The sequence below is a fragment of the Neovison vison genome, chromosome 11, assembly GCF_020171115.1.
Source record: "Neovison vison isolate M4711 chromosome 11, ASM_NN_V1, whole genome shotgun sequence".
Classification (NCBI taxonomy): domain Eukaryota; kingdom Metazoa; phylum Chordata; class Mammalia; order Carnivora; family Mustelidae; genus Neogale; species Neogale vison.
The window spans coordinates 67,978,787-68,003,634 of NC_058101.1; the positions used below are offsets into that span (position 1 = coordinate 67,978,787).

The following is a 24,848-nucleotide window of genomic DNA, read 5'->3' on the forward strand; positions in this document are numbered from 1 at the left end:
CTATTCTGTGACCCTCAGAGTAGAGACTGGTCTGGGGAGAAGAGCCTCTGCTGTGTCCTCCTTATACTCAGGACAATCGAGAGGCAGGTGGCTCCTGACGGCTGGGAGGGGTTGCAGCCCTCGGGGAGCCGTGCTCCATTGGGGATGTACCCCTGGAGCCCAGTCAGAAGTGTCAGACAAGGCCAAAATGAAGCCATTTCTAGGAATGACGTTGCTCTTCACAAGCACAGAGCAGGCTGTGACAGTGGAAGTGCACACATATGTGCACAGGGTGCCATTGTTTCCTGGGAGGCTGGAGAGTTGTGAGTGTAGACCGTCGTTGGCTGGTCATGACTGAAGAAAAGGCTGAACTGCCTGGGGGCCTGGCAGGGAGTGTCATCTTGGGTTTCGGGGGGATTTCAGCTTGTGCGTTTCTTTAATGGCTTCATTGGTAGTTGATTTCTGTCGTTGAAACCCTTGGACGCTTGTCTGATCATTGCTGTGTAGTGCAGGCTCAAGTCAGGCTATCTGGAGAAAAACACAACCTGCACTCATTCTGCCACTCTGGTGGGGTGGGTAGCGTGACCACAGCCTTCCCTGGTGGCCCTTGCTGGTGCCAGCAGTGGCAGATCATCAGCCTGCTGCTCCTGTCCCATGGCATTCAAGCCCGTGGGCAGTACCATGGCTGTGCCAGGCCATCTGTGCTGAGCAGGACCCCCCTTCCCCCAGTGGGCAGGGCACAAAGGGATGGGGCGGCTCCTACAGCAAGCTTCCACCCCTCCTTTCTGAAGGCTGTCTTCCCATGGTTTGGTCACGGGAGGAAGAGCCGGCTTTGGGAACATTCGGTAGAGCTGTTTGGAACTTCACGCTCTCGTTGATCCCTGGCAGGCGGTGCCTGTGGTCACGCCTCTGACGGCCGTGTGAGCACTAACGTTGCCTAGAGCTGTTTGGAACTTCACGCTCTCGTTGATCCCTGGCAGGCGGTGCCTGTGGTCACGCCTCTGACGGCCGTGTGAGCACTAACGTTGCCTCACCCTCTGATCCCTTCCGCCTTTGCCCAGTTTCTCCGGATATGCGCTGACCTCTTTCGCCTGGTCCCCTTCCTGGTCTTTGTGGTGGTGCCATTCATGGAGTTCCTGCTTCCTGTCGCTGTGAAGCTCTTCCCCAACATGTTGCCGTCTACGTTTGAGACCCAGTCCATCAAGGTGAGGGTCCATGGGGGCGGTGAACTCGGGGCAGGGCGGCTATGGACGCAGTTACGACCTCTGCACTGTTCGTGGCTGATGCTCAGGTGTTGTGTGTCTCCTTCACTCAGCCAGGCTGCACTGTGAGGAGTCAAGGATGGGTTTCAGAGATGCTTCTCTTTAAACCTGTTTCACATACGGTTTCTCTAGCCCACCTCTTCAGGGCACGGGTTGAGGCTCTTGGTGGGGGTGAGACCCCATGGAGGGCAGGGCCAACCTGCTATAGGCCGGGCTGGCGGCAGCTGCCCCCAGAGCCAGGGACTGGTTTCGTGCCACATGGCCCATGAAGCTTCAGATCGGCGTCATTGGCCGACCCCTGCTGTAAGAGGCCACACAAATATTTTCTAAAACTGTGAACTAGAAAAGAAAGTCTCAGAATGCATAGCACCTGGGTGGGAGTGAGTACTGTTCAGGGAAATGTGGGTGGCCCTGGGTTGAGGAGTAACATGAACTCCGTGCTGGGGTTTCCATTGGAGGAATGGAAGCAACTGGTCTGACTGGTGCTATCCAGAGAAGCCGTGTGGGTGCCAGGGTGCAGGCCAGAGGAGTGAAGCACCCCCTCTTTGACCCTCAGGAGGAGAGGCTGAAGAAGGAGCTGCGGGTCAAGCTGGAGCTGGCCAAGTTCCTCCAGGACACCATTGAGGAGATGGCCCTGAAGAATAAGGCAGCCAAGGGGAATGCCACCAAAGACTTCTCCGTGTTTTTCCAGAAGGTGCCGTGATGCTTCGGGGCCCTGGTGGCCTCAGCCCACCAGTCCCGAATGCTGGTTAGAGCCTCAGGGCTGCTCCCGTCCTACGTGGGGCACGCCTCACTTCCTTTCTTCCCTCTACTCTACCACCCACGGCAAGAGTGGGTCTCCCAGACAGGTGTGGGCTGGTGCCATAGGGGGTTTGACCGGGAGCCCCACCCTGACCCCATACTCAGGGAGTTCAAGCCTGCTGTACTGAGAACTTGAACCTCACTGACATTCGCCATGGTGTCTCCAGACTTTGCAGCAGCCCCAGGGAATGTAGAGTTTGGCAGATGAGGAACTAAGACCCTGCAGCAGTGACGTGCTGGAGGGCCAGGCTGGGGGGTGCCAGCTATATCCACAGTGGGAGCCTCTTGCCAGTCAGCAGCCTTGGCTTGGCTGGCCTGGGCAGGAGCAGGGTGGTCGGCAGCCATGTGCTGCCTCAGGCCTCGTCTGCAGGGAGCTAGCAGCGGCTGTGCTCAGGGCCTGGAGCTCTCCAGGGACTCCTCCCCAGTAGGAGTGTGATGACAGGGTGGACCCAAGGGAGGGCGTGCATGGTCTGGGGCTCTTCACCTTATCCTCCTTTGTTTCTTCACTTGAGGCTTGTGGTCCAAGTCCATGGGTGGCACTGGGGAGCACCTCCCCCCGCCAAAGGGCTCACCCACATGATTGTTCCTGCAGATCCGAGAGACTGGTGAGAGACCCAGCAATGAGGAGATCCTGCGTTTCTCCAAGCTGTTTGAGGATGAGCTGACCCTGGATAACCTGACTCGGCCGCAGCTGGTGGCCCTGTGTAAGCTGCTAGAGCTCCAGTCCATTGGCACCAACAACTTTCTGCGTTTCCAGCTCACCATGAGGCTGCGGTCCATCAAGGCTGACGACAAGGTGAGTGGCCTGAGGTCGTGGCTCTGCCTCTTCTGGCGCCTTCCATGTCCTCACTCTAAAGCTCTGGTGACCCTGTCATTCCCCAGTCATGGCTATTTGCCCCCCGCCGTGCTCTGAGTGCACACACTGAAAGCATGTGCATGTCTGCTGGAATCACGCTGGAACCATCCCGCCAACAGCTAGTCACTTGGCAGGATGTTAGAAGACCTGCCCGTGTCACTGAGTGTTTGCTAGAAGGATGAGTGGCAGCGGTTGCCTAACATTTCGTTATGTGGACACATCAGAATTTATTAACCATCACTTTCGCTAATATTTTGCTATCTGAGACAGCACTGTAATAAACATCTTTTAATATGGATTTTTGTTCCAGATCTTTGATAGTTTTCATAAAAAGAGTGGCCTACAACCAGCTTGCTCCCAGGGCTGTGCTGACTACTGTGTCCTCCTGGTTGGCCTGCCCGCAGCCCAGCGGCTGCCCTGCCCATGGTTCCAGTGCACTTTTTTTGGCGCGAGCTCCTGAAACACCCTTCTTTTTCTCCAGCAGTGCTTGCTGTACAGTGTCTGGCGTCTGATGTCCTCCTAGCTCTCTAGGCACATCTCGGAGGTGTTCAGTCTTTGCTCCAGACCGCTTGTGCTCCACTTTTTTGAATATTCGTCATAGTTCCTGTCTGATTATTCTGATAACTGGATTGTAGGTCTTCATTTGTTTTGTTTCATCTTCTCGGGCTTGTGCATTTGCAGTGTCTAGTTGTTCCTGAATGCAGATATGTCCGTGCGAAGTTTCTGAGCTTCCAGCTGTTGCCGTCATCCTCCCGGAGGGGCCCACCCAAGTCTCTTGAGGGCCCGATCACCTGGGGGTCACTAACTGCAATCAGGGCTGGTCATCCTACAGCCCCACCATGGCCCTTCCCTATAGTGCCACCTGCACAGCAGGGCCCTGGAGGCCCCTCTGCTTTGTGAAGAGTTTCTGCCCAGCTCTTCGCCTTTGTGCTGCTCAGCTGGAGGGCCTAATACCAGGGTTCTTTCCCACCTTCCTTCTCCCTGGGCAGCAGCCCTCAAGGCCTGTCTACCAAGCAACCTTTTGTTTCCAGCTGTCATCTTAGCTTGGTAAGATGTCTCACCTCAGCCTGCACTAAGAGTCAGCAGATGCTGCCACGTCCCCAGGGGTTCACAGATGGAGGGCCCACACCTCCGTGGTTGCCTGGCCTTTCCAGGCACATCATCTCGCTGTCCCTGAGCCCTTGTCGTGTTAGCTTCCTGATGCCACCGGGTGTGTCTTTGTGTGTTTCATCTGGCTTTTCTAGGAGCTCTCAGCAGGGGTGTGGGTCTGGTGATAGTTGGCTCCTCCTTGCAGCTAGAAGTAGCAGAGTATCTGCATTTTTATGAGACTGAAAAGAAACCCTTTCTTTAGCATGGTGCAGATTGTCTCGGAGGGTGCTCTGGACATCCACTCTGGCAGAGCGCGCTGTGGCTGCCATGTGACTTGGGGGGGCCTGCACTATGGTTGCCATGTGACTGGGGGAGCCTGCGCTGTGGCTGCCATGTGACTGGGAGATGCTGTGCTGTGGCTGCCGTGTGGCTGCAGAGGAGCCCACACTGTGGCTGCCTTGTGGCTGTGGGACAGCCTACCATGTGGCTGCCGTGTGGCTGCGGGGGAACCTGCTGTGTGGTTGTGGGGGAGCCTGCAGGGTGTGGCTGCTGTGTGGCTGTGGAGGAGCCCACAGTGTGGCCGTAGGACAGCCTGCGGTGTGGCTGCCCTCAGTCTCTGCCACCCCACCTGGGGAGAGGCAACTCAAGGCTAGGTGGCCTGGGGTTGAGTCCTGCCCACTTGCTTGCTCTGTGACCTTGGACAAGTCATCCCACTGCTCAGTGCCTGTAACGTAGGACAGCGGCTGGACCTCCACCATTGGGAAGGTGGCATGGGGTTCCTTTCCCCTGGGTGTTGATGTTAAGTAACAAACACACAAGAAGTTTGAGAAGACCCTGGGACCTCAGGACCAACCAGGTGGGTCTTGGTACCTCCGGGCTGACAAGATGAAGAGGTGCTGATGTGTGCAGACCTCAGAGTTCTGACAGGGGCACCAGCTGGCTCTGTCGCTGGAGCGTGTCACACTTGATCTCAGGGCTTCAGGTTGGAGCCCCATGTGGGACGTAGAGATGACTTAAAATTAAAATCTTTTGAAAAAAAGTAAACAAAAAAAACCCTAACAGAAGCATGCTCTGTCTGGCCAGAGGACAGGAAAGGAGCTGCTTCAAAGGACTGGGGACTTGGGGCAGTAACTTCTGTAGTTCAGCCAGACCCAAAGGAAGATGCGGTCACCCCCACCATGTGTACTGCTGGCTGAGGGCTGAGACCACCGCCTTTGTGAGGATGTCACAGCCAGGATGATGTCCAGGAAGGCCGGCCAATGGGGCTGAGCCACCCTGCTCACCCGGGCATAGTGTTAGCAGGGAGCAGGGGCCAGGACCTCCTCCACCTGACCGTTCCCAAGGCTCCCCCTGCATCCCACTGGGATGGTGTCCAGAGTCAGCTGGGCTACCTGCTCCTAGCCCAGGAGGCATGGAGAGCCCTGGTGGAAGACCGGAGCTCGAATCCCCATTATCCAGCAGAAACAGAGGTGCATCCCCTGGGACTCAGTGGAGGCTGAATGGGGGCCTGGCAACAATGAGCTGGTACCTAGCTTATTCCAGGCTGTGCCATGGATGTCATTTGTGGGTATAACCGAGAGGTAGCCCAGAGAGGACAGCCATCAAGGGAGCTTATGACTCACATTTGCCCTAGAAATGGAGGCAGAGCCCCCACTGAGGGCCAGATGAGACCTTGACACACCTGGGAACTAGGAAACAGGAGCGAGGGAGGACCTGGGGCTTGGCCTTTAGTCCTCGAATGGGAGGAGTGGCTAGGGCTTTGTGGTTGGAGTGTTTGAAACAGGATTCTTGCATTCCCTCGAAAGCCAGGCCACGGGGGAGACTGAATCCACGTAGGCTTGTTGGTTTGGTCAGTAGATGCCAGACAAACTGCAAAATCTGTCAAAGTTGGTTAGAATGTGACACACCATTCCTGTGCTGGAGTGGTGTCCAAGGGGGCCAGCGAAGATTGAATACCGAGACAAGATCCAGGGTCTTCTATCTGATACCTAAAACGTCTGGGTTTAAAGTGAAAACCACTCCTCGTGGGGCAACTGTTGTCCAACTCCTGATCTCAGCTCAGGTCTTAATGTCAGGGTTCTGAGTTCAAGCCCTACACTGGGATCCATGGGGAACTTTAAAAAAAAGAGAGAGATTAAAATCTTTCCATAAGGGCACCTGGGTGGCTCAGTGGGTTAAGCCGCTGCCTTCAGCTCAGGTCATGATCTCAGGGTCCTGGGATCGAGTCCCACATCGGGCTCTCTGCTCAGCAGGGAGCCTGCTTCCTCATCTCTCTCTCTCTGCCTGCCTCTCTGCCTACTTGTGATCTCTCTCTGTCAAATAAATAAATAAAATCTTTAAAAAAAAAAAAATCTTTCCATAAAAGGAGGGGGTGCCTTGGTGGCTCAGTGGGTTAAGCCTCTGCCTTCAGCTCAGGTCATGATCTTGGGGTCCTGGGATCGAGCCCCACATCAGGCTCTCTGCTCAGCAGGGCCTGACCTGCTATCCCGTAGCCACGTTCAAGAAGAGTCTTAGCAAAGAAAATGGAGATAAACCAAATGGAATTCTTTTTTCATATAAAGATTTTATTTTAGAGTGCAAGCATGAGCAGGGAGGAGCAGAAGGGGAAGGAAAAAGAATCTGAAGCAGATTGTGCCCTGAGCATGGAGCCCAATGTGGGGCTCAGTCCCATGACCACGAAATTATGACCTAAGATGAAACTGTGAGTCAGATGCTCAACAGACTGAGCCACCCACACATCCCACTAAATGGAAATTTAGAAGTGAAAAATAAAATCCAAAATAGGTCCCTTATATAGCAAAAGGGAAAGGACAGAAGACAGGGCCAGTGAACCTTTAAGATCAAACAATAGAAATTACCCATCTGAACATCTGAGAAAACAGTTGAAAAAAATGAGCATTGCGGGGGCGTCAGAGTGGCTCACTCGGTTAAGCAATTGCCTTTGGCTCAGGTCATGGTATCAGGGTCCTGGGATCGAGTTCCACGTCAGGCTCCCTGTTGGGCGGGAAGTCTCCCTCTGCCCCTGCCGTTTCTCCTGCTTGTGTGCTTTCTCTCTCTCTCACAAATGAATAAATATAATCTTTAAAAAAAATGAGTAGGGCTTCAGCCACCCGTGGGGACTAAAGGAAAGCATCTCACATACTTGTCAGAGTTCTGGAAAGAGAGGAGGAAGGGCAGAACCAGGAAAGTGCTGAAAGGTATAACAGTTGAACTGTTTTCAGATTCAGTAAAATACCTGAATCAGCAAATTTTAGAAGCTGAGTGACTGAGGTGGGATCAACCCAAAGAAATCCATAGGAGAACAGTCATTGTCAAATGGAACAACACTGAAGATCGCTGATTTCAACAGCAGCGTTAGAGTGGTGTCTGGCCCACAGGGAAGGTGCTCTGTGGAAACTAGGGGCCGGAAGAAAGTGGAACAATATTGTTCACTTGCTGGAAAAAACCCTGCCAACTCAGAATCCTGTTCCTAGTGAAAATATTCTATAAGGGGGAGCATGTGGATTGACATTCTCAGAAGAAGGAAAACTAAGAGAACTTCACCACCAGCATGTCTGCCCTCAGCCTGGAGGAGGAGCTGTAATCGGAAGGGACATAGTCGACCTTAAATGATGTGGGGGTTAGGGCCTCTGGACCCCGCATCCCCCCAACACAGGGGAAAATCCGCATGTAACTTTTCTTTTTAATTAGTCTCTTTATCCATAACTGCAGTGGTGTTACCGTACAGAAGTTATTTACAAGTGGTGGTAATGTGTTACAAAGTAAATTACCAAGAAGGCAGCAGAAACACACAGTGAATGTGTGTAAAACTGTGTGATGTTTACGAACGCATCTTTTATATGATCCTCAGCTCTGTAGTGTTTCAGGCTGTGTTCTCAGAGAAAGAAAACAAAATGCTCAAAATGGAATTTGACTCCATTAAAAACACAGCTGGAGGGAGCTCCTGCCTCTGTGTCCCTTGGTGGTAGAGAGGCAAGTGGCATAGCCAGGCCACAGTGTGTGACATCTGACCCCCAAAAACTTACCGAAGAGCCGCCTGTGGACCAGAAATCTTACTGATGTCAGAAACAGTTGGCAAAGACCTCTTTTGTGTGTAATGTGTGTTGTGTGCTGTATTACGATAGAGTAAGCTAGACAAAAGAAAATGTTACTAAAATTGTAAGGACGAGAAAGGACATTTCCAGTGCTGTCCTTTGTCGAGAAAACCCAAGTGTGAGTGGACCTGCACAATTTAAGCCCATGTTGGTCACGGGTCAGCTGTGACTGGAGAAGGCCTGGCCCATGAGGAAAAAAGAACATGGCAAGCAAACACAGATAAACCCAGTAGACTTCCTTTCTGTCTACCTTCTACATGAAGTGCAGTGGTCACAGCGGAAACGACGGGGCTGTGCAAGGTGGCTCTCCGTGGAAGGAGGAGTCGTTGAGATGAGTGCATCGTGAGTGGGAGAGGTCAAGGGTGATCTGGGGGCTGAGGTTCCTACATGTCGTCGGGACTGGGACGAGGATGTGGACAGTGAGTGACCTCTGCGCGTGCCCCGTAAGGAGATGGATTCAGAGGCATGGGACACAAGTCCACATGGAACTGTGGAACCCATGGGAAGACGGGGAAATGAAAACAGAGACTCAGCTTTTTCCTAATAACCCCAAACTGAAAACATCCAGCTGCATGTGAGTGGGAGAGCAGTTAAAGCAGGACGGTCTCCGGCACAGGGCTGTCTGCTTACAGATGAGTAGGTTCCGCGGCCTCCTGGATGTCCCGGAAGTTGTGGCAAGCTGCACGTGTGCCGGAAACAAGGAGCAGGGGAGAGGTTGCCAGGGGTTCAGGAGGTGGGAGTGTGTGAAAGCACACAGTCCTCTTGGGGACAGGAGGCTTTCCTGCTTGGTGGTGTGGTGTCGCCATGCAGGCTACGACTGTCAGCATTGTCTGTGCTGCCTTAGTGTTGGCAGAAACCCTGCTGTCACATTTGCATGTTGGTCTCCAGTCCTCTCAGAATGGAAAGCTTACCTCAGAGAAGGTGAGTCACGGTGTTGTCCGCCTCATGGTCATTGGGAGACTCGAGGGGGCCAGCTGAGGGGGCCTCTGGGACGAGGACTCTGGTTCGCTCTTCTCACTTGGGTCGCCATGATGTTGGGCTGAGGCCAGGAGACCTCTTCAAAAGGTTGGCATCAGGGGCGCCTGGGTGGCTCAGTGGGTTAAACCTCTGCCTTCGGCTCGGGTCATGGTCTCAGGGTCCTGGGATCGAGCCCCACATTGGGCTCTCTGCTCAGCAGGGAGTCTGTTTCCCCCTCTCTCTCTCTGCCTGCCTCTCTGCCTACTTGTGATCTCTGTCTGTCAAATAAATAAATAAAATTTAAAAAAAAAATAAAGGTTGGCTTCACTTTGCTCTCCATCCTTTCTTCCCTGTGGCTGGAGGGCCATGGGAGATGAGGAGGAAAGCTGGGGCAACCCTGAGGAAGAGGAGGAAGAGGCCATCAAATGTGGCGAGCAGGGCCTGGGCAGAGGTGAGGTCCTGGCCACTGTGTGCCTCCCAAATCCCCACCTTCTGTCAGATAGTTCTGGTCCCTGCAGACCCCCAGCTGAGGCCCTGGTGGTTCTGGTGCATCTTGCTCTCGGCAAGGCATATCAGGAGCGCATCTGACGGGACACATAACCCTGGAGTGACCTTTCCGCATGGGCTCAGTTGACTTTCCATTATAGCTGATCGCCGAGGAAGGGGTGGACAGCCTGAATGTCAAGGAGTTGCAGTCAGCATGTCGGGCGCGAGGCATGCGGGCCCTCGGGGTCACAGAGGACCGTCTGAGAGACCAGCTGAAGCAGGTATGTGGCTGAAGGGCTTGCCTGTGTCCGGCCAGTGTAGATGGCCTTGTGGTGGAAAGACACCCCCAAACTCCAGGGGCGGCTGGACTTGGACAAGGGTGCACAGTGGCCTGGCTCTTTTGTGTGCTCACGTACCTGTGTGTTCACTCCTGGCTGATATTCCCATCCTGACTGTCCCACTCTGGTCCTGTGTGGACAGATAAGGACTCGGTTAACCTCCCTTAAAATCCCAGTTTGCCTTATAACTTATGAGGTCAGGGCCTTCTGCGTAACTAGGATCCAGGCCAGCCCAGCCTGAGCGTCTCTTGGCTGTGCTGTGCTTTCTCCTTCAGCTCAGAGGGCCCTTGGTCCGCATCCAGAGCCCAGGTCTGCAGCTGGCATCAGTTTGCGTAGGTTAGAGGTTGGAAGGGGACATCCACGGCCCTTGAGCTGTCACATCAGAAGACCTAACACATGGCATGGTCAGTGCCAGCTGCGCCCCCTCTCCACCCCCGACTCGACTCCGTCTGGGGGTTGTCCTCCACGTGTAGACAGAGACGTGTCCACACCTGTTTCTCCTCTTTCAGCACATGCACTTTTGAGCATGTGGTGCCCTAGTGGAAGCTTCCCCAGAGGCTGAGTCCCCCTGTGTTTTCCCCGGGCAGCTTTCCTTGAGCACAGCTGGCCACGTGTGCTTGTGGGCCGCTGTTGCAAGTCCAAGTCTGTGGGTTTCTCTGTTGTGGGTCCTCCGTTTTGTCTCAGCTTCTGTCCTGTGTACAGTTTGTGTGGAAACCCTGTGTTGGTCTGGTCAGTTTGAACGCTGTTTTTCTGTCTCTAACACCCCTCCCAAAGTGCCTAGCCCTCACGGGGCCGGCAGAGCCCTGAGAGCCTTTTGAGACCACAGCTGCTGACCCCGCAGCATCTGTGGCGCTTAGACGTGAAGAGCTTTAGGGGCGGCTTGTGGCGCCGTTGGTGGAGCGGCCGACACCTCAGCTCGTGATCTCAGGGTCATGAAATGGAGTCCCATGTCGGGACTTTGCCCTACCTCATAAAAAAGTAAAATAAAAATTAAGGGGCGCTTGGGTGGCTCAGTGGGTTAAAGCCTCTGCCTTCGGCTCAGGTCATGATCTCAGGGTCCTGGGATCGAGCACCGCATCGGGCTCTCTGCTCAGTGGGTAGCCTGCTTCCCCCTCTCTCTGCCTACTTGTGATCTCTGTCAAATAAATAAAATCTTTTAAAAAATAAAATAAAATAAAAATTTAAAAATTAGTAAATGAAGCAGTTCATTAACAGAGTGTGTGGTCACCACGCTCCATGCTTTCTGAGCCTAGCGGCCAGGCTGCTAGTGCTCGTTCACGACCCTGGGGGCATCTCAGGCTTGGTTGGCTGAGGTGGGCATCAGATCGTAAGAGGCAGGAGTAGGTGGGCCTTGTAGAAACTGAGGAGTCTTGTTTTTGGGGAGCCCTTCCTTGAGTGAGCTAGTGAGTCCATCTACTGCAGTCCCCCTCCGCCATGAAACCGGAAGAGAGAAGATCCCAGGGTCCAGGTCCCAGGAGAGGCTGGTGGGAGGCGGCCAGCAAGTGAGCCTGTCTTTTACCCCATCTGCAGTGGCTGGAGCTGCACCTGCACCAGGAGATCCCGACGTCCCTGCTCATCCTGTCCCGGGCCATGTACCTCCCAGACACCCTCTCACCCGCCGACCAGCTCAAGTCCACGCTGCAGACGCTCCCAGAGATCGTGGTATGTGTGCTAGGAGACTGCATCTGTGGCTTACTCTGGAAGGCGGGGTGCCCTCTCGCTTCTGGGGACGCTCCCGACACTGTCTCATCAGTCCACTCTGATGCCGAAGGTTCCTGTGACAGCACAGAAGGTGCCCCTCAGCTGCCTTGCAGCATGTCCAGCAAATGGGGTTCCCAAGTGGGAGTCTAGGTGCAGGTGGGGGCACCTCAGGACACAGACACCCCCTCATGGTCTCTTTTTTGTGCAGGCGAAGGAGGCCCAGGTGAAGGTGGCCGAAGTGGAGGGCGAGCAGGTGGACAACAAGGCCAAACTGGAGGCCACGCTGCAGGAGGAGGCGGCCATCCGGCGTGAACACTTGGAGAAGGAGCTGCAGCGGCGCCCCGACGTGGCGGTAAGCTACTGCCGGGTCCCTGTGCCTGCCTGGGCAGTGCGGGAGCCACACGGAGCATTGGGACAGGCTACAGGCCATCTGCTCCAGCTTTTCTAGAAGCTGTTTGTGGAACCACATTGAGAGGGTCCCATCTCCTGTCTTCTGCCTGGAGTGCCCAGGGGACGGGATTGGCTGGCTCTCCAGTGGCCCAGGTGCCAGCGCCCAGTGTGGCTGGCTCCACCAATGGGCAGAGGGGCAGCACGGTGCCCACCAGCCCGGGCAGTGGGTGTGTTTGCTCTGGAGGCCATGGGGCAGCTTCGTGCACTTGTCAGGGAAGGACTGAGGATGGACATAGGTGCTGGTGCCATGTTAGACAGGGGCCTCCATGGACCTGGCGAGTGCCCGTGCACAGCTGCGTGAGTTGTGGAATGTGCCCATCAGAGCCTGGCAGGGACACCTTGTGGGAGACAAACCCACCTCCCAACGCTGGCTGCCAGGCTTTCTTGAAAACCTCCACCGGCGCGCGGCCGGCCTGTTGACGACGCGCCCTCGGTCTGTGCTGGTGCCGACGCTCCAGGACAGCAGCTGGGATGCCATTCAGTGCTGAGCTGGCAGTGGCCTTGCATTTCAGAAGGAAGTGGAGCCGGAAGTGGCGGCAGAGGCTGCCCCTGGGAGACCTGCAGCCGAACTGCAGCCCGGAGTGCCTGAGGCTACCCTGCCATCAGAGGCCCTAAAGGACACGGCCCCTGTCCTAGAAGGCTTGAAGGTAACCGTGCATGCAGGCCCAGAAGGCAGGCCATGTTGGAGCCCAACAGGAGGGTGAAGAGGGGGCTGGCTTGTGGGGCGGGGGCTCCAGAGGCACCGTGGCCTGGCTCAGGTTGACAACAGACGGTTGTGGGGGTGTAAGGGGTGAGGCCACAGCTTGGAGATGTTCTCAGGAGGCCCAGGTTGCTGTGCGAATGGCAAGCTATGCTCCCAACTCTGGGCCTGAGTGGCTGGAAGGTGGAGGTGCCCAGTGCTTGGCCCCCTGGACCCTCTGTCCTCCCAGTGGCTACACAGTGGGAAGGAGGGGGAGCTGGTATGATCCCCACCCAGCCTGATGTGCTGGGCACCCTAGCAGGATGCTTCTTTCTAGGGGGTCTGACTGTCCAGGTGGTAGCCCACTTCCCACGTGGGACCCCTTCTGTCTGGAACTGCTAGATGTCAGGTATGGGAAGTCTCTGCAGACAGACGGCAATGTCGGTTTGGCAGCTGGAGTAGGAGAGAGACCAGGGCCGCGGATTCGTGTTGGTGAGGGGTGGGGGGAGTTCAAGTGAGGTCCCAGAGGGGCCGGGATGCAGTGGCCTCCACGTTCGAAGGCCAGAGGAGAGATGAGGTTGTAGAGGGACCACTCGTGCTCCCAGCATGTCTACATGGGGGGAATTGTGTCCAGGGGAGGGTGGGCCTCATCAGGAGCATTGAGGGCTGGGTGGGGGAGGCATGAAGACAGACCCCTAATGGGGAGGGTGAGGTCATCCATGGCTCAGTAGGAGCAGTTGTGGGGCAGAGCTGGAAGGAAAAGCTCCCCTGTGGGTGTCTCTGGGTGGAGCTGCCGGGAGGTGGGGGAACGCCAGCCTTCTCCAGGCCCGTGGAGAAGGAAGGCCCCACTGCAGCAGGCAGCAGGGAGAGCTGGTCTCAGGGAGGATCTAGACTACTGTTGCAAGAAGACTCGGGGTAGCAGATCTGAGCTGGTGCAGCTGGCTAAGATGGTCTGTGGTCCTCAGAGGCCATGTGTTTGGGTGGAGGAAGGTGAGTGAGACAGGCCTACGAGGTGGGAGGCCAGGGCCATTCTGGAAACAGATGTGCTGGTAAGGACACATCGAGGAGGTTGGGAGGAAGAGGGTCCCAGGAATCTGGGACCAAGCTGGGCTCAAGGGATGACTCAGGGAGGGGTCAGGGTCATTTTTAAGGGGGTGGAAGGCTGGGACATGACAGCTGAGCAGAGATGAAGCCCTTCTGGGCCCATGGAATGCAGGTCAGGAAGAAGGGGCACTTGTCATTAAATAGAGCTGGGACAGTGACTGTCTTCATGGAAACAGATGCATCCCCTTTCCAACAGATAATGTGAAAGGGCAGTTAGACCGGTCAGAAGAACTGAGGTTTGGTGAGGATTTCCTAGCAAGAAGTACAAACCTTTACAAAACTGACAGCTACAAGCCTTTGTTCCCTGGAAAGTTACTGTAAGGAGTGAGAAAAGCAAGTGCCTCCATCCCCATTTGCAGTGTGACCTCGTAGGTTTTACCTCTCCTGGCCGTCTGCTGGGGCTGCACAGAGAGCCTGATTAGTTCTCCCTCAGGTAAGGACATTGAGCTTGTGGCTGAAAGCCTAGGGAAAGCCAGATCCATGTGGCTTCACAGGCCAAGTTTCTGGGGAGATCCTTCAGTGCTCCACAGAGTATTCACAGAAAGCCAAAGAGGGGGGCCATTTCCAGCTTCTGAGATGGGCTGATGCCAGTACCAGATCGCTGGGAGAGCACTGCACAGCCCTATCTTTCGGGACGCAGACGTACAAGTTCTGAACCAACTCTTAGCGAATCAGACGCAGCTATTCTGTGAAAAGGCTAATACATCATGATCTCCTGGGGCTTGTCCAGGGAATACAAAACAACAGTCAGTATAACGAGCGTATTGACAGAATGAAGAGAAAAACCACATATGAGCATCTTGATAAATGCAGAAAAAGCACTTCACAGAATCCAGTATCTGTTCCTGATTTAAAAAAAAAAAAATTTCCCAGCGAGCCAGTCGAGGAGAATGCCCTCACCCAACGGGGAGCATCTGTGGAAATAGCTGCAGCTCACTCGGTCCCCGGCATCCGCACTCGCTGCCCCATTCAGCAATGTGCCGAGGTTCTGGCCGGCACGGTTAGAGGAGAGGAATGAGAGCACACAGTCGGAAGAGGGGAGCGAAACTGCCTGTCCGCAGAGGGTGTGAGCAGCCAAAAATGATCGCCGCTTCTCTGGGCCGTTGATGAGCAAGCGACCGGCAGTCTCAGTATGGTGGACGGTCCCTGCAGGGAGCACCTGGGCTGAGTCTGACAGTATCGCAGCTGCGCTGTACCGCCGAATTCTGAGGTGCCGCTGAGGTTCCTTACCTCCAACGGGTGTTCTGCGTTTGTGTGTGCTGGGGTCCTTGTGAGGAGTCCGTTCTGCCGCTGATGCCCATGTCTGGACCCATCAGCATCCCCACAGGCTTGGTGTGGAAGTGGGCAGGCTTGTTCTAGAACATGTGTGCAGACTGAGAGGAGCTAGGATGGCCTGTGGTGGAGGAGCAGGTTTGGTCTGTGTTCTGGCTGGGAAGCTGTCCGGCCCCTGGAGGCCCAGGACAACACAGAGATGGGGAAGGGGGGCTCCCAGTGAGGCAGGGGATGACGTCCTACATGCATGAGCTCATCATGCATGATGTCTGTCTGACCTGCTGGAGGGCAGCTCTGAGCCAGCCTGGGGACAGAAAGGTTTTGGGTGGCCGACAGGTCTCTCTCAGTTGGTGATGGTGTCCCGGGCTTGCGTGCGTGGTGGCACAGGCACATCTGGGCACATGGGGGCAAGGACGGGGACTGTGCTTGTGTCTGCTAGCCTCTGCGTGCACGGCAGGAGCAGACGGTGTGATCAGAAGAGCCACTGAGTACTCTGGAGGTGGGGGGTCAGTAATGATTTTCCTCCAGCTGGGTTTCTGTTAGGACGCTTATGTGTCCTCTGTGCAGGAAGAGGAAATAACGAAAGAGGAGATCGACATACTCAGCAATGCCTGCTCGAAGCTGAAAGAGCAGAAGTCGTCCCTGACCAAGGAGAAGGAAGAGCTGGAGCTGCTCAAGGAGGACGTGCAGGACTACAGCGAGGTGGGCGGCAGTGTCCTGGGGATGTCCTCTGCCCCCTTCTGGAGCAGCTGGTGGTCTCTGTGCAGCTGAGTGCCCGGACTCTGCTCCTGGCATGGGCTGCTTACCCTGGCAGTCCATAGGCCCATGAAGGGACCAGACCAACAGTCTGGTCGCTTGATAAATGAAATCCTCGTTGCAGTCATGTTCCCCTGGTAGACATTTCTTTCTTACACACTAACTTTTTTCATTTACTGATTTATTTGTTGTTTTGAGATTTTTTATTTATTTATTGGACAGAGATCACAAGTAGGCAGAGAGGCAGGTAGGGAGGGGTGGGCGGGGGAGCAGGCTCCCTGCTGAGCAGAGAGCCCGATTCGGGGCTCAATCCCAGGACCCTGGGATCATGATCTGAGCCAAAGGCAAGAGGCTTAATCCACTGAGCTACCCAGGTGCCCTGTTTGTTTTTTAAAGGAAAACCTGTCTGTTTTATAAATGTTACTTCCAAATCTGATTTGAAAGCACTGTTTCAGGGTGCCCAGCTGGCTCAGTTGGGTGTGTGATTCCATCTCAGGGTCGTGAGCTTAAGCCCCATGTGAGCTGTGGAGCCTACTTTAGGAAAGAACTATGTTTTCATAGATCCATTGGGAAAAGATAACTAGTTTTGAGATTGGTGAAAATAATCAGCCATGTTCATGGCAGGCCTGTTGACACAGTGGTTCTCTGTTGGAAATCCGGGGTTCACCAGAAATGCTGAGCCCTTCGCCTCATTCCCAGCCCCACCTTCCATCCTTCCCTGTAGTGTCTGCTTATGAGGACTGTCATGACTTGGGATTTAAGAAGGCATCTTCTATTCCCCAATTTTTTCATCCATCTATTTATTCTTTTAACAAATATAAAGAAAGTTGAGCTTCGCACAGATACTATTTCCTTTGCAACACAGACCATATTTGAGTTTGCAAAAACAAGTGATTTGTATGAAAGGTGCAGACACGATTGTGCAGCTCCATTTGCAACCTGGAACTTATTACCTTTGGGTTAATTTAACTACTTTTACGAGATAAACAGAGTTGTATGGGTCCTTTTTATTTTATTTATTTATTTATTTATTTTTAAAGATTTTATTTATTTATTTGACAGAGATCACAAGTAGGCAGAGAGGCAGGCAAAGAGAGGAGGAAGCAGGCTCCCCGCTGAGCGGAGAGCCCGATGTGGAGCTCGATCCCAGGACCCTGAGATCATGACCCGAGCCGAAGGTAGAGGCTCAACCCACTGAGCCACCCAGGTGCCCCTATTTTATTTTTTTTTTAAAGACAATCTTTTATGACTCCATAATTTTGTTAGGATTTGCAAGAGATCCAGAAGGAGCTTTCGAAGACCGGCGAAGAAATCTATGTAGAGGAGTCGAAAGCCAGCAAGAGGCTGACGAAGAGGGTGCAGCAGATGATCGGACAGATCGATAGCCTGCTCTCACAGCTGGAGGCTGGCCCAGAGGCCGGCAGGCTGGGTCCCACGGCTGAGCAGCCGCCCGCAGGGTGAGCGTGGCCCCGATGCTGGGCACTGGGAGCTGAAGTTGCATTTGTAGGCCCTGGTGTCCAAGCCCTGAGCTTTCACCCCATGGTTCCAGCCAGAAGCCTAGCCCCACCTCCAGCTCCACTTGTTGCTGTTTTACTGAAGGAGATCTTGGGGTCCTCTCTTCTGCTCACACATGCACACACGTACACATGCACACGCACGCATACACACAGGCACACATGTGCACACTTTGGCCAATACCAGGACCACGATTCCCCGCCCCCAGCCCTTACTCTCTAGGCAATATAGGCCACATCTGTCCCCAGACTGCCATCAAGCTGGTCCTTCCAGAATGAGCCTAGGATACAGCTCCCTTGGACCATCCCCTGCCACCTTTCTTCCTGAAGCCCCCTACACACAGGCGCTCAGTGTTGCCGCCACTCTGGAGGTCATCGTGTGAGTGAGGAGCTGTTGGGCTGCTAACCACTGCTCCTATGGGTTGGGCACTGTGCTCTGAGTGACTGCATCTCTAAGAGGGAAGGAGAGCTCTCTGCAGACTTACTGCTGTCCCCAGGTTGGGGGGCCTTCACCCCCAGACGAGGTCCGTGCCCTTCCTGAGTTGACCTGCTGGGCTGTGTTATTGTTTCAGCCCACCTGCCCTCCTCGGACAAGGGCAGCACAGCCATATTCGGCCCCTGCCCCCCAGGCCACTACACACATAGGCTTGAGGACCACTGCCCAGGAACCATGAGGCTCTGTCCTCAGCAGTGGAAGGGCTTCCTGGGGGGCAGCGCCCAGGGAGACCTGGGACCAAAGGAAGAATTCTGGGTTTGTGTCCAAGTTGGGTGGGAATTCCCAAAGGCAGGGGCTGGGGATCTCTGGAGGGAGGGTTGCCTGGGTTAAAGCTAACCCTTAGGAGGCCTGGTGGGGCTGTGGGTGTGGCTGTGCCACAGGCAGGCTCTGTCCCCCCCAACCCCCAGGGAGACTGTCATCAGCATCGCTGAGCTCATCAGTGCCATGAAGCAGATCAAGCACATTCCAGAAAACAAGCTCATCAGCTTGGCCTCTGCGCTGGATGAAAACAAGGATGGCAAGATCAACATCGATGACCTTGTCAAGGTGAGTTCAAGTCAGGGCTGCCTGGCCCAGCCAATGGCTGGGTCTGGGGGAGATATTTTCCACATGTACCCCGTCTCTGTCCTCACTCTAAACCCTTGGCTTAGTCAGGATGTGAACCTAGAGCAGCCCGTCTGCATTTTGACTGGACACTAAGCCTCTTGTGTCCTCTGGTGGGGCTGTGGCACGGTCAGGGGAGTGCGGTAGCTGTGGGGTGTCTAGGGCAGACTCAGAGGGAGGGAATGTGTCAGGCTTCCCTCCGGGCCAGACTTCAGCAGGTGCTGCCTGAACCCTGAGAGGGGCTGAGCGAAGCACTGGGGTCCCTGGGGCCAGGGGTTGGGCAGCTCAGGAGACTGGGAATGGGATTCCACCTTGATGAGAGGGACTCCACGGAGGGCGCACTCTCCTCCTGGCTGTTCGCACGGCTTCTGGTCTCTAGCTGGTTAGTTGTTATCCCCAGGTTCACCAAGCATAGCTGCTAATTGACTGGGTCCTCTTGAAGGACCAGGTGTTACCAGGAGCACATGCTGATGGCTTCACTTTGGCAGCTGCAGAGGCTGGGAGGCCTGTGCCCACACCAGCTGCCCCTTCCTTGGGGCCCCTTCCATGCTGTGGATGGCAACTCGGATGCTCTCTCCCTGCACACCCAGAACCACGGGGGTGAGAGATTCCTGAGGAGTCTCTGTTTAGGGCATGCCCTGACCCTGCAGCCTCATGGTGCCTTCCCCACACTCCCTCCCCCACCCTTGTATCCTCACAGAGCCTGTGTCTCCTGCTCTCTGAGCCCCTCATAGCTTTTTAAAAATATTTTGCTATTTAAAGAAAAAAAAAAAGATTGTATTATTCATTTGACAATGCACAAACGGGGCAGAGCAGAGAGAGAAGCAGGGGCCCCACTGAGCAGGGACCCCGGCATGGGACTTGATCCCAGAACCCCAGGATCAGATCCTGATTTGAAGGCAGATGCTTAATCCCTGACCCACCCTGACCCACCCAGGCGCCCCTGCCTCATAGCTTTAACCTGGCCTCGGGTTTTGGAGCCTGTTGGCCCCCGGGGGTGGATAAGGGTCTGGTACTGCAGAACCAAGGCAGCAGAAGGACCCCCGTGGTCCTCTTGCTGGGATGGAGGAGCTGGGCTCCACCTCCCCTGCATGCTCTGCTGGGAAGGCACTGCGTGGGGGCAGGGTCACCCCTGAGCCCCTCGTCCCTTTCTCGTGTGCATAGGTGATCGAGCTGGTGGATAAAGAGGACATCCACATCTCCACCAGCCAGGTGGCCGAGATCGTGGCCATGTTGGAAAAGGAGGAGAAGGTGGAGGAGAAGGAGAAGGCCAAGGAGAAGGCTGAGAAGGAGGCCGCGGAAGTGAAGAATTAGGGCCTGCCCCCGTCCCGGGCACCTTGGGGCCCCTCCCGCATTGGCCTCCGTCCCGCAGCGCCGGTTGTCGGGCCCTGCTGTGCTAGTGAAGGCTTTGAGGTGATTCTTAATGACAAACCTAATATTTTGTCTGGAATAAATCAGAAACTTCCATAATCAAGTAATTTTTAATTTTCATCATTCCACGAAGATTCATTCAGTCTGGAATCCCAAACCCTTCCAGGGAATCATGTCTGGATTCACAGAGTGGCACGATGCTGCCATGGCCCCAGCCGTGGTAGCCCCAGCCATGGTGGCCACATGTATAGCCCACCGATGGCCGGGGAGTCATGGCTCTACACAGGCTTCCTGGTTCCGGAGGTGGGTCCAGGGCAGGAAGGTGCCTCCCTTCCAGCGTGCGCCGTACCCTGCTGGTGCCTGCCCCAGGAGGAGAAAGGGTCTGCTGTGTGGACGCCCCATGCCTTTGGAGCTTGAGGCATACAGATGGGGAGGACAGAAGCACAACCCACCATGGCTCAAGAGAAGACATGCCTGTTATCTGCGGACCTGGAGTCCTGACCGGCAGCCTACGTAGCAGTGATTCCTGCACATTTCCAGAGTCATCTCTGGCACAACTGGGATACTGTGGCCTCTGGACAAGCACAGATCTGCAACAGGGATGTGGTGCCTTGTGCAGGCCTCCTGTGACATCAGCTCTTGCTTGGTTTAACCTCTGGCGTGGCCCTAACCCTTAACCAGCTGACTAGTACTGGATGTTTGCACACCACTGTGCATCCGCCCTATAACAGCGCGTGAGAGTTATGCTGGGAGAGATGCTCATGAAGCCCTTAGAAAGTAAGGCTTTCTACTCTACTGATCATGGTGTCGTGGCTTTCAGAGAGTGTCTCCCCGTGGGTGACTGAGTGGATCGTGCTGAGCGTTCAGGGATGGTGAGGGGCGCCCTGGACATACACGCCTGCTGTTGCATCGCTCTCAGCCTTTCTGGACCCATCGGCCGGTGGCTGCGCTCCTGCTCCTGGGGTGGGGCATCCTGAGGGGCTTTCAGAAAGGCGGCACCCCTGGAGGGGGGCCAGCCCAGCACTCGGGCTTTGGGATGTCAGGTTCGCCTGACGCACCCCACAGCTGGAGTGGGGCAGCATCCATGGGCTTGATGTCTCGCCACCTCAGCACCCCTGGCAGCTTGGGTAGGGGTGCTCTATGGGGGCTGGGGTTGTGGTCTCAGCTCCGTCAGACCTGTCCTTCAGACACCAGGTCTGTTATGGGCAAGAATGTTTTCTTGGAGGAATGCAGGCATAGGCTTGGAAGACCTAGAAACAGAGTGGCCAGGTGAGCCAGAACAGGAGCATGAGGGCCCAGGAAGGATGGCTTCCAAATTACTTGAAATGTTTTACTCAGCCATTAAAAAGGAAACTTGACAAAATAGGAATAAAATTCTGTATTCTCAAATGTAAACCTTTGTAAAGTAACAGTTGGGTTCTAAAGGGTTTTTATTTCGATTATTTGAGAAGTATATATATTCTAGATGCTTAATTAAACTATTTATGAATTACCTTACACTTCCTTTAGTGGTATGATATTGAGCTGTAGGAAGTGGGTGCACGAGCTTGGGCCGCTCGTGGGCCCTGCGAATGGCGGCTGTCTTTCTAGCAAGCAGTTCTTCGGCACCCAGTCAGCTATGCCCAAATCCTGTTTACACCCTGGCCTGGCGTCCTGAGCAGCCCCACTGTGTGGTCACCACCACGGCCAACCCCTTCGCTGCGCCCCCTGCTGTCTGCATCTTCCAGGGGAGACACTCGCCGCTTCAAACCCCGCCCCGATGCTGCCAGGCTTGCCGAGGGCCAGGGGCCCCTCCAGTGTTGGCCTCGGTGGCAATGGTCCTGCAGTAGGCCCCCCTCAATGCGGGGGATGTTCCTGTCCTGAGCTGTTAGCTGCAGCAGAGAGTTGGGTCCCGGTGCAGGCACAGCAGCGGTAAGTCTAGAAAGCCATTCTGCACAGTGCGGCTTGCAGGGGTGGCTCCCTCGGCCTTCCTGTGTCGCCTCCGGAGGGGCCTGCGGTGTCCACACCCCTTGAGAAGGAAGCAAGAGTTCTTAGCACGGGCTTCATCCTCCACGTTTTAAACACCCGCTCTTGTAGTTGGGATTCGGGAAAATAGTGTGTGGCTTCTAGATCCCTTTTGGAATATTGAAATCCAGACTTTTTAAAAGATGAAGGGCACTTTGTAATTTTTAAAGAATAACCTCCAGGCGGTGGTTCTCACAATGCGGCCCTGGGCCGGCTGCACCTGAGAACCACCACCACCCCACCCCCCAGCTATGTATAAATGTCTTTTTTTTAGAAATAGTGTTTTTATTAAAATGCTAAGTTAATGTTCCTATAATAGCTCCAAGTAGGATTTTTGAACTGTGTGACACATCAGAAGTCAAGGTGGAAGCCATCTGAATCGTTGGAATGTCTGCCTTTGTGACCACTTGGGGGTCCGCTTCTACCTTTGCGGCGGAAGGGGGTGGTCCGTGGCCCGTGGGTGTGGCTGTTCTGCTGGGAGACCAGGTTCCAGATGGACGTCTGCCTGGCGGAACCATGCCCGGGTGGCCTCCACTGCGCACTGGCTTCACGTCCTGTCTGATTGTGCCCCCAGTTGGACCCCCATGCGGCGGGTAGGCGCTCAGTGTGATGTCCGGAGGAGGGTTAATAAAGCACTGTCGCGATGACATGTCCACTGTTCACTGCTTGCTTTGTCCAGACTGGGAAGTAGGCCGCTGCCTGACCGGGCTTTCCCCTGACCCCAGCCCTCAGCGGATGCTGTGGGACCTGGGGAGACAGGACTGGGATCCTGGCTGAAGGATCACCCAGGAGGGCCCAATTCCATTGGGAAAGACTGAGGACTCCTGAGAGTGGGGACGGTGGTGCCCAAAGGTGTGCACTCCGCTGAGGGGGTCCTTGATGCAGGGGCCATCCCTCCACTAGAGGCTGCTCCCCAAGCCTGGACAGGGCCCAGAGAGTTGGCTTAGGGCTGCCTGCACTCTACCCCCAAGTAGAGAGCTGAGAGGGCTGCCAGGCAGACAGGACAGACAAAACGATGCCCCCCACCTCCCAGGTCCCTTCGGTAGACAGGCCACCTCACTCTGAGCTGCGGACCTCCACCGTCTCCAGTGGCCTCACCATGGGCACCAGGCTGCATGGGGCGCTGTGTGGGATCCCTCCACCCTTGCTGAGTCCTGACACCCTTGCCTGCACCCTGCCCAAGGGCCACCCTCACTAGTCTCCCATTTGTCCCTGAGGCTGGCCTTGGCTGTGTTTCCTCTGCCTTGTAGGTCTTGGGAGCTCGGACGCTGCTCTAGAACTGCGTGGGAGGGTTTATTTCTGTGGGTGCAGTTGTGAGTGGGGGACTGGTAGGTCTCCGCTCTTGCCTGCCCCCTGGCCTGGGCCCTGGGCCAATAGCTCCCTCCAGGTTCTTTAAAATGCTCCTGGCAGGCGCCTACATGCCCTCAGGGGAGTCAGGGGCCTGGTCGGGAGCATGTTTCTTGTCTCCACAGTTAAGAAGGCCATGGAAAGACACCAGGGTTCTGGGGATGCTGATGAGGGGTGCTGGGGGTTTGCTTAAGGAGGTGGCTTTAGAGTCCTGGGGACAGGGTACTCCTGACCAGAACGAGGGAAGAGTGAGTGTGAAACATGGAGAATGGGTTGTAACGAAAGATCACGCCCCTGCAGTGGTCCTCTGTCTGGCCAGCCGGCTGGTGCTGGTGCCGGTGCCAACTCTCCCACCAGAAAGTAGAAAGCCACTCCCCAGTCTTCTCAGGAGGAGGTTCCATCCTGGCAAGGTGTTGAGGGAGAATTCCAGCTGGTGGGCCTGAAGAAACGCTGGAATTTAGCGTTGCAGCTTCCCACCCTGGGCACCATTCCCTGGAACAACTGGGGGCGAGGGCTGCTAGTCATGTGCCCCTTGCTGTGCCCCAACCCCCTACAGCGCTCCTGCCCCAGGTACCCACTCAGTAAAGTCTGACGACCCCACAGGAGCACCAGCATATCCAGAAAGCAGGGCCTTCCAATACGACACCGTTGTGCCCCCTAAAAGCTCAGGGAAGGGGGGGGGAAGGCCAGGGGTTCTTCTGGGCTGAAGGCAACCAGATGAGGTCCGGATTTTTTTTTTTTTTTTTTTTTTAGATTTTATTTATTTACTTGACAGAGATCACAAGTATACAGAGAGGCAGGCAGAGAGAGAGAGGGAAGCAGGCTCCCTGCTGAGCAGAGAGCCCGATGTGGGGCTCCATCCCTGGACCTTGGGATCATGAGCTGAGCTGAAGGCAGCGACTTAACCCACTGAGCCACCCAGGTGCCCCTGAGGTCCGGATTTAAAACACCTCTCACTGCATTGCTGTGGGGGCGACTGGAGTCGGCCCACGCGGGCAGCATGCAAGTGTGCTCCGTGTCGGGCTGCGACCCTGCAGACCTTGGCAGCTGCGGCCGAGTGTGTGCGTCCACCCGCCTGGGAGGAGGATGCAGGGTGTACAGCTGGTGTCCAGCCTGGCAGAACAGGTGGGCGGCAGCTGACAGGTCAGGAATAAGATTGCGGGGTCCAGGAAAGGAGCCAACCCCGGCAGCTAGGGGGAAAGGTGAAGGACGGGGCCTGGAGCTCCGAGAACTGGGGAGCTCTCCACCCTTCGAGGGCGGGTGGCTTGTGGACGCCTCTCTCCCTGAAAAGCCACGGAGGCCTGCTCGAGTCTGGGTTGGACCCCATCTGCCCGGGGATTCAGAAGACACCCGGGGACTGGCAGTGGGGCTTGCAGGAGGAGGCGAGCCCGGCCGGGGAGGGAAGGGGTCGCAGGTGCGGCAACACAGGTGTAGCAGAACAGGGGCGGGGCCCTGGAGTGGGTGGGACCGGCAGGTGAGGGGCGGGGTTTGGAGTGGGTGGGACCGGTCGGTGAGGGGCGGGGTCGCGGGGGCAGGTGGGACCTGCAGGTGAGGGGCGGGGAGGCTCCCCGGCCGCGCGGGGGTGCAGGGCTGTCCTTGCCTCCCTGTCCAGTGCCCCAACCTGCCGGCCTGGCCCGTTCGTCTGCCCGCCCGCGTCCCGCCCGGGGTCTCGGTCCGGCGTCCGCAAGA

At 55.6% G+C, this 24,848-nt stretch overlaps 1 protein-coding gene across 2 annotated transcripts in view; it reads left to right on the forward strand.

The window, feature by feature from the left end:
- Nucleotides 1–22,461, forward strand: part of LETM1 (leucine zipper and EF-hand containing transmembrane protein 1) — a 39,896-nt gene extending 17,435 nt beyond the window's left edge. Inside the window, exons 4-14 of one of the 2 annotated variants that reach the window (XM_044267942.1) lie at nt 1,041–1,184; nt 1,798–1,935; nt 2,635–2,838; nt 9,686–9,805; nt 11,393–11,524; nt 11,772–11,915; nt 12,526–12,660; nt 15,636–15,770; nt 17,091–17,281; nt 18,242–18,380; nt 19,602–22,461. In XM_044267942.1, coding sequence (XP_044123877.1) covers nt 1,041–1,184; nt 1,798–1,935; nt 2,635–2,838; nt 9,686–9,805; nt 11,393–11,524; nt 11,772–11,915; nt 12,526–12,660; nt 15,636–15,770; nt 17,091–17,281; nt 18,242–18,380; nt 19,602–19,751 — 1,632 coding nt within the window. In that variant the 3' untranslated portion in view covers nt 19,752–22,461. The remainder of the gene's footprint in view (nt 1–1,040; nt 1,185–1,797; nt 1,936–2,634; nt 2,839–9,685; nt 9,806–11,392; nt 11,525–11,771; nt 11,916–12,525; nt 12,661–15,635; nt 15,771–17,090; nt 17,282–18,241; nt 18,381–19,601) is intronic. The other variant, XM_044267943.1, reaches the window with a different exon arrangement.
- The last annotated feature ends 2,387 nt before the right edge of the window (nt 22,462–24,848 follow it).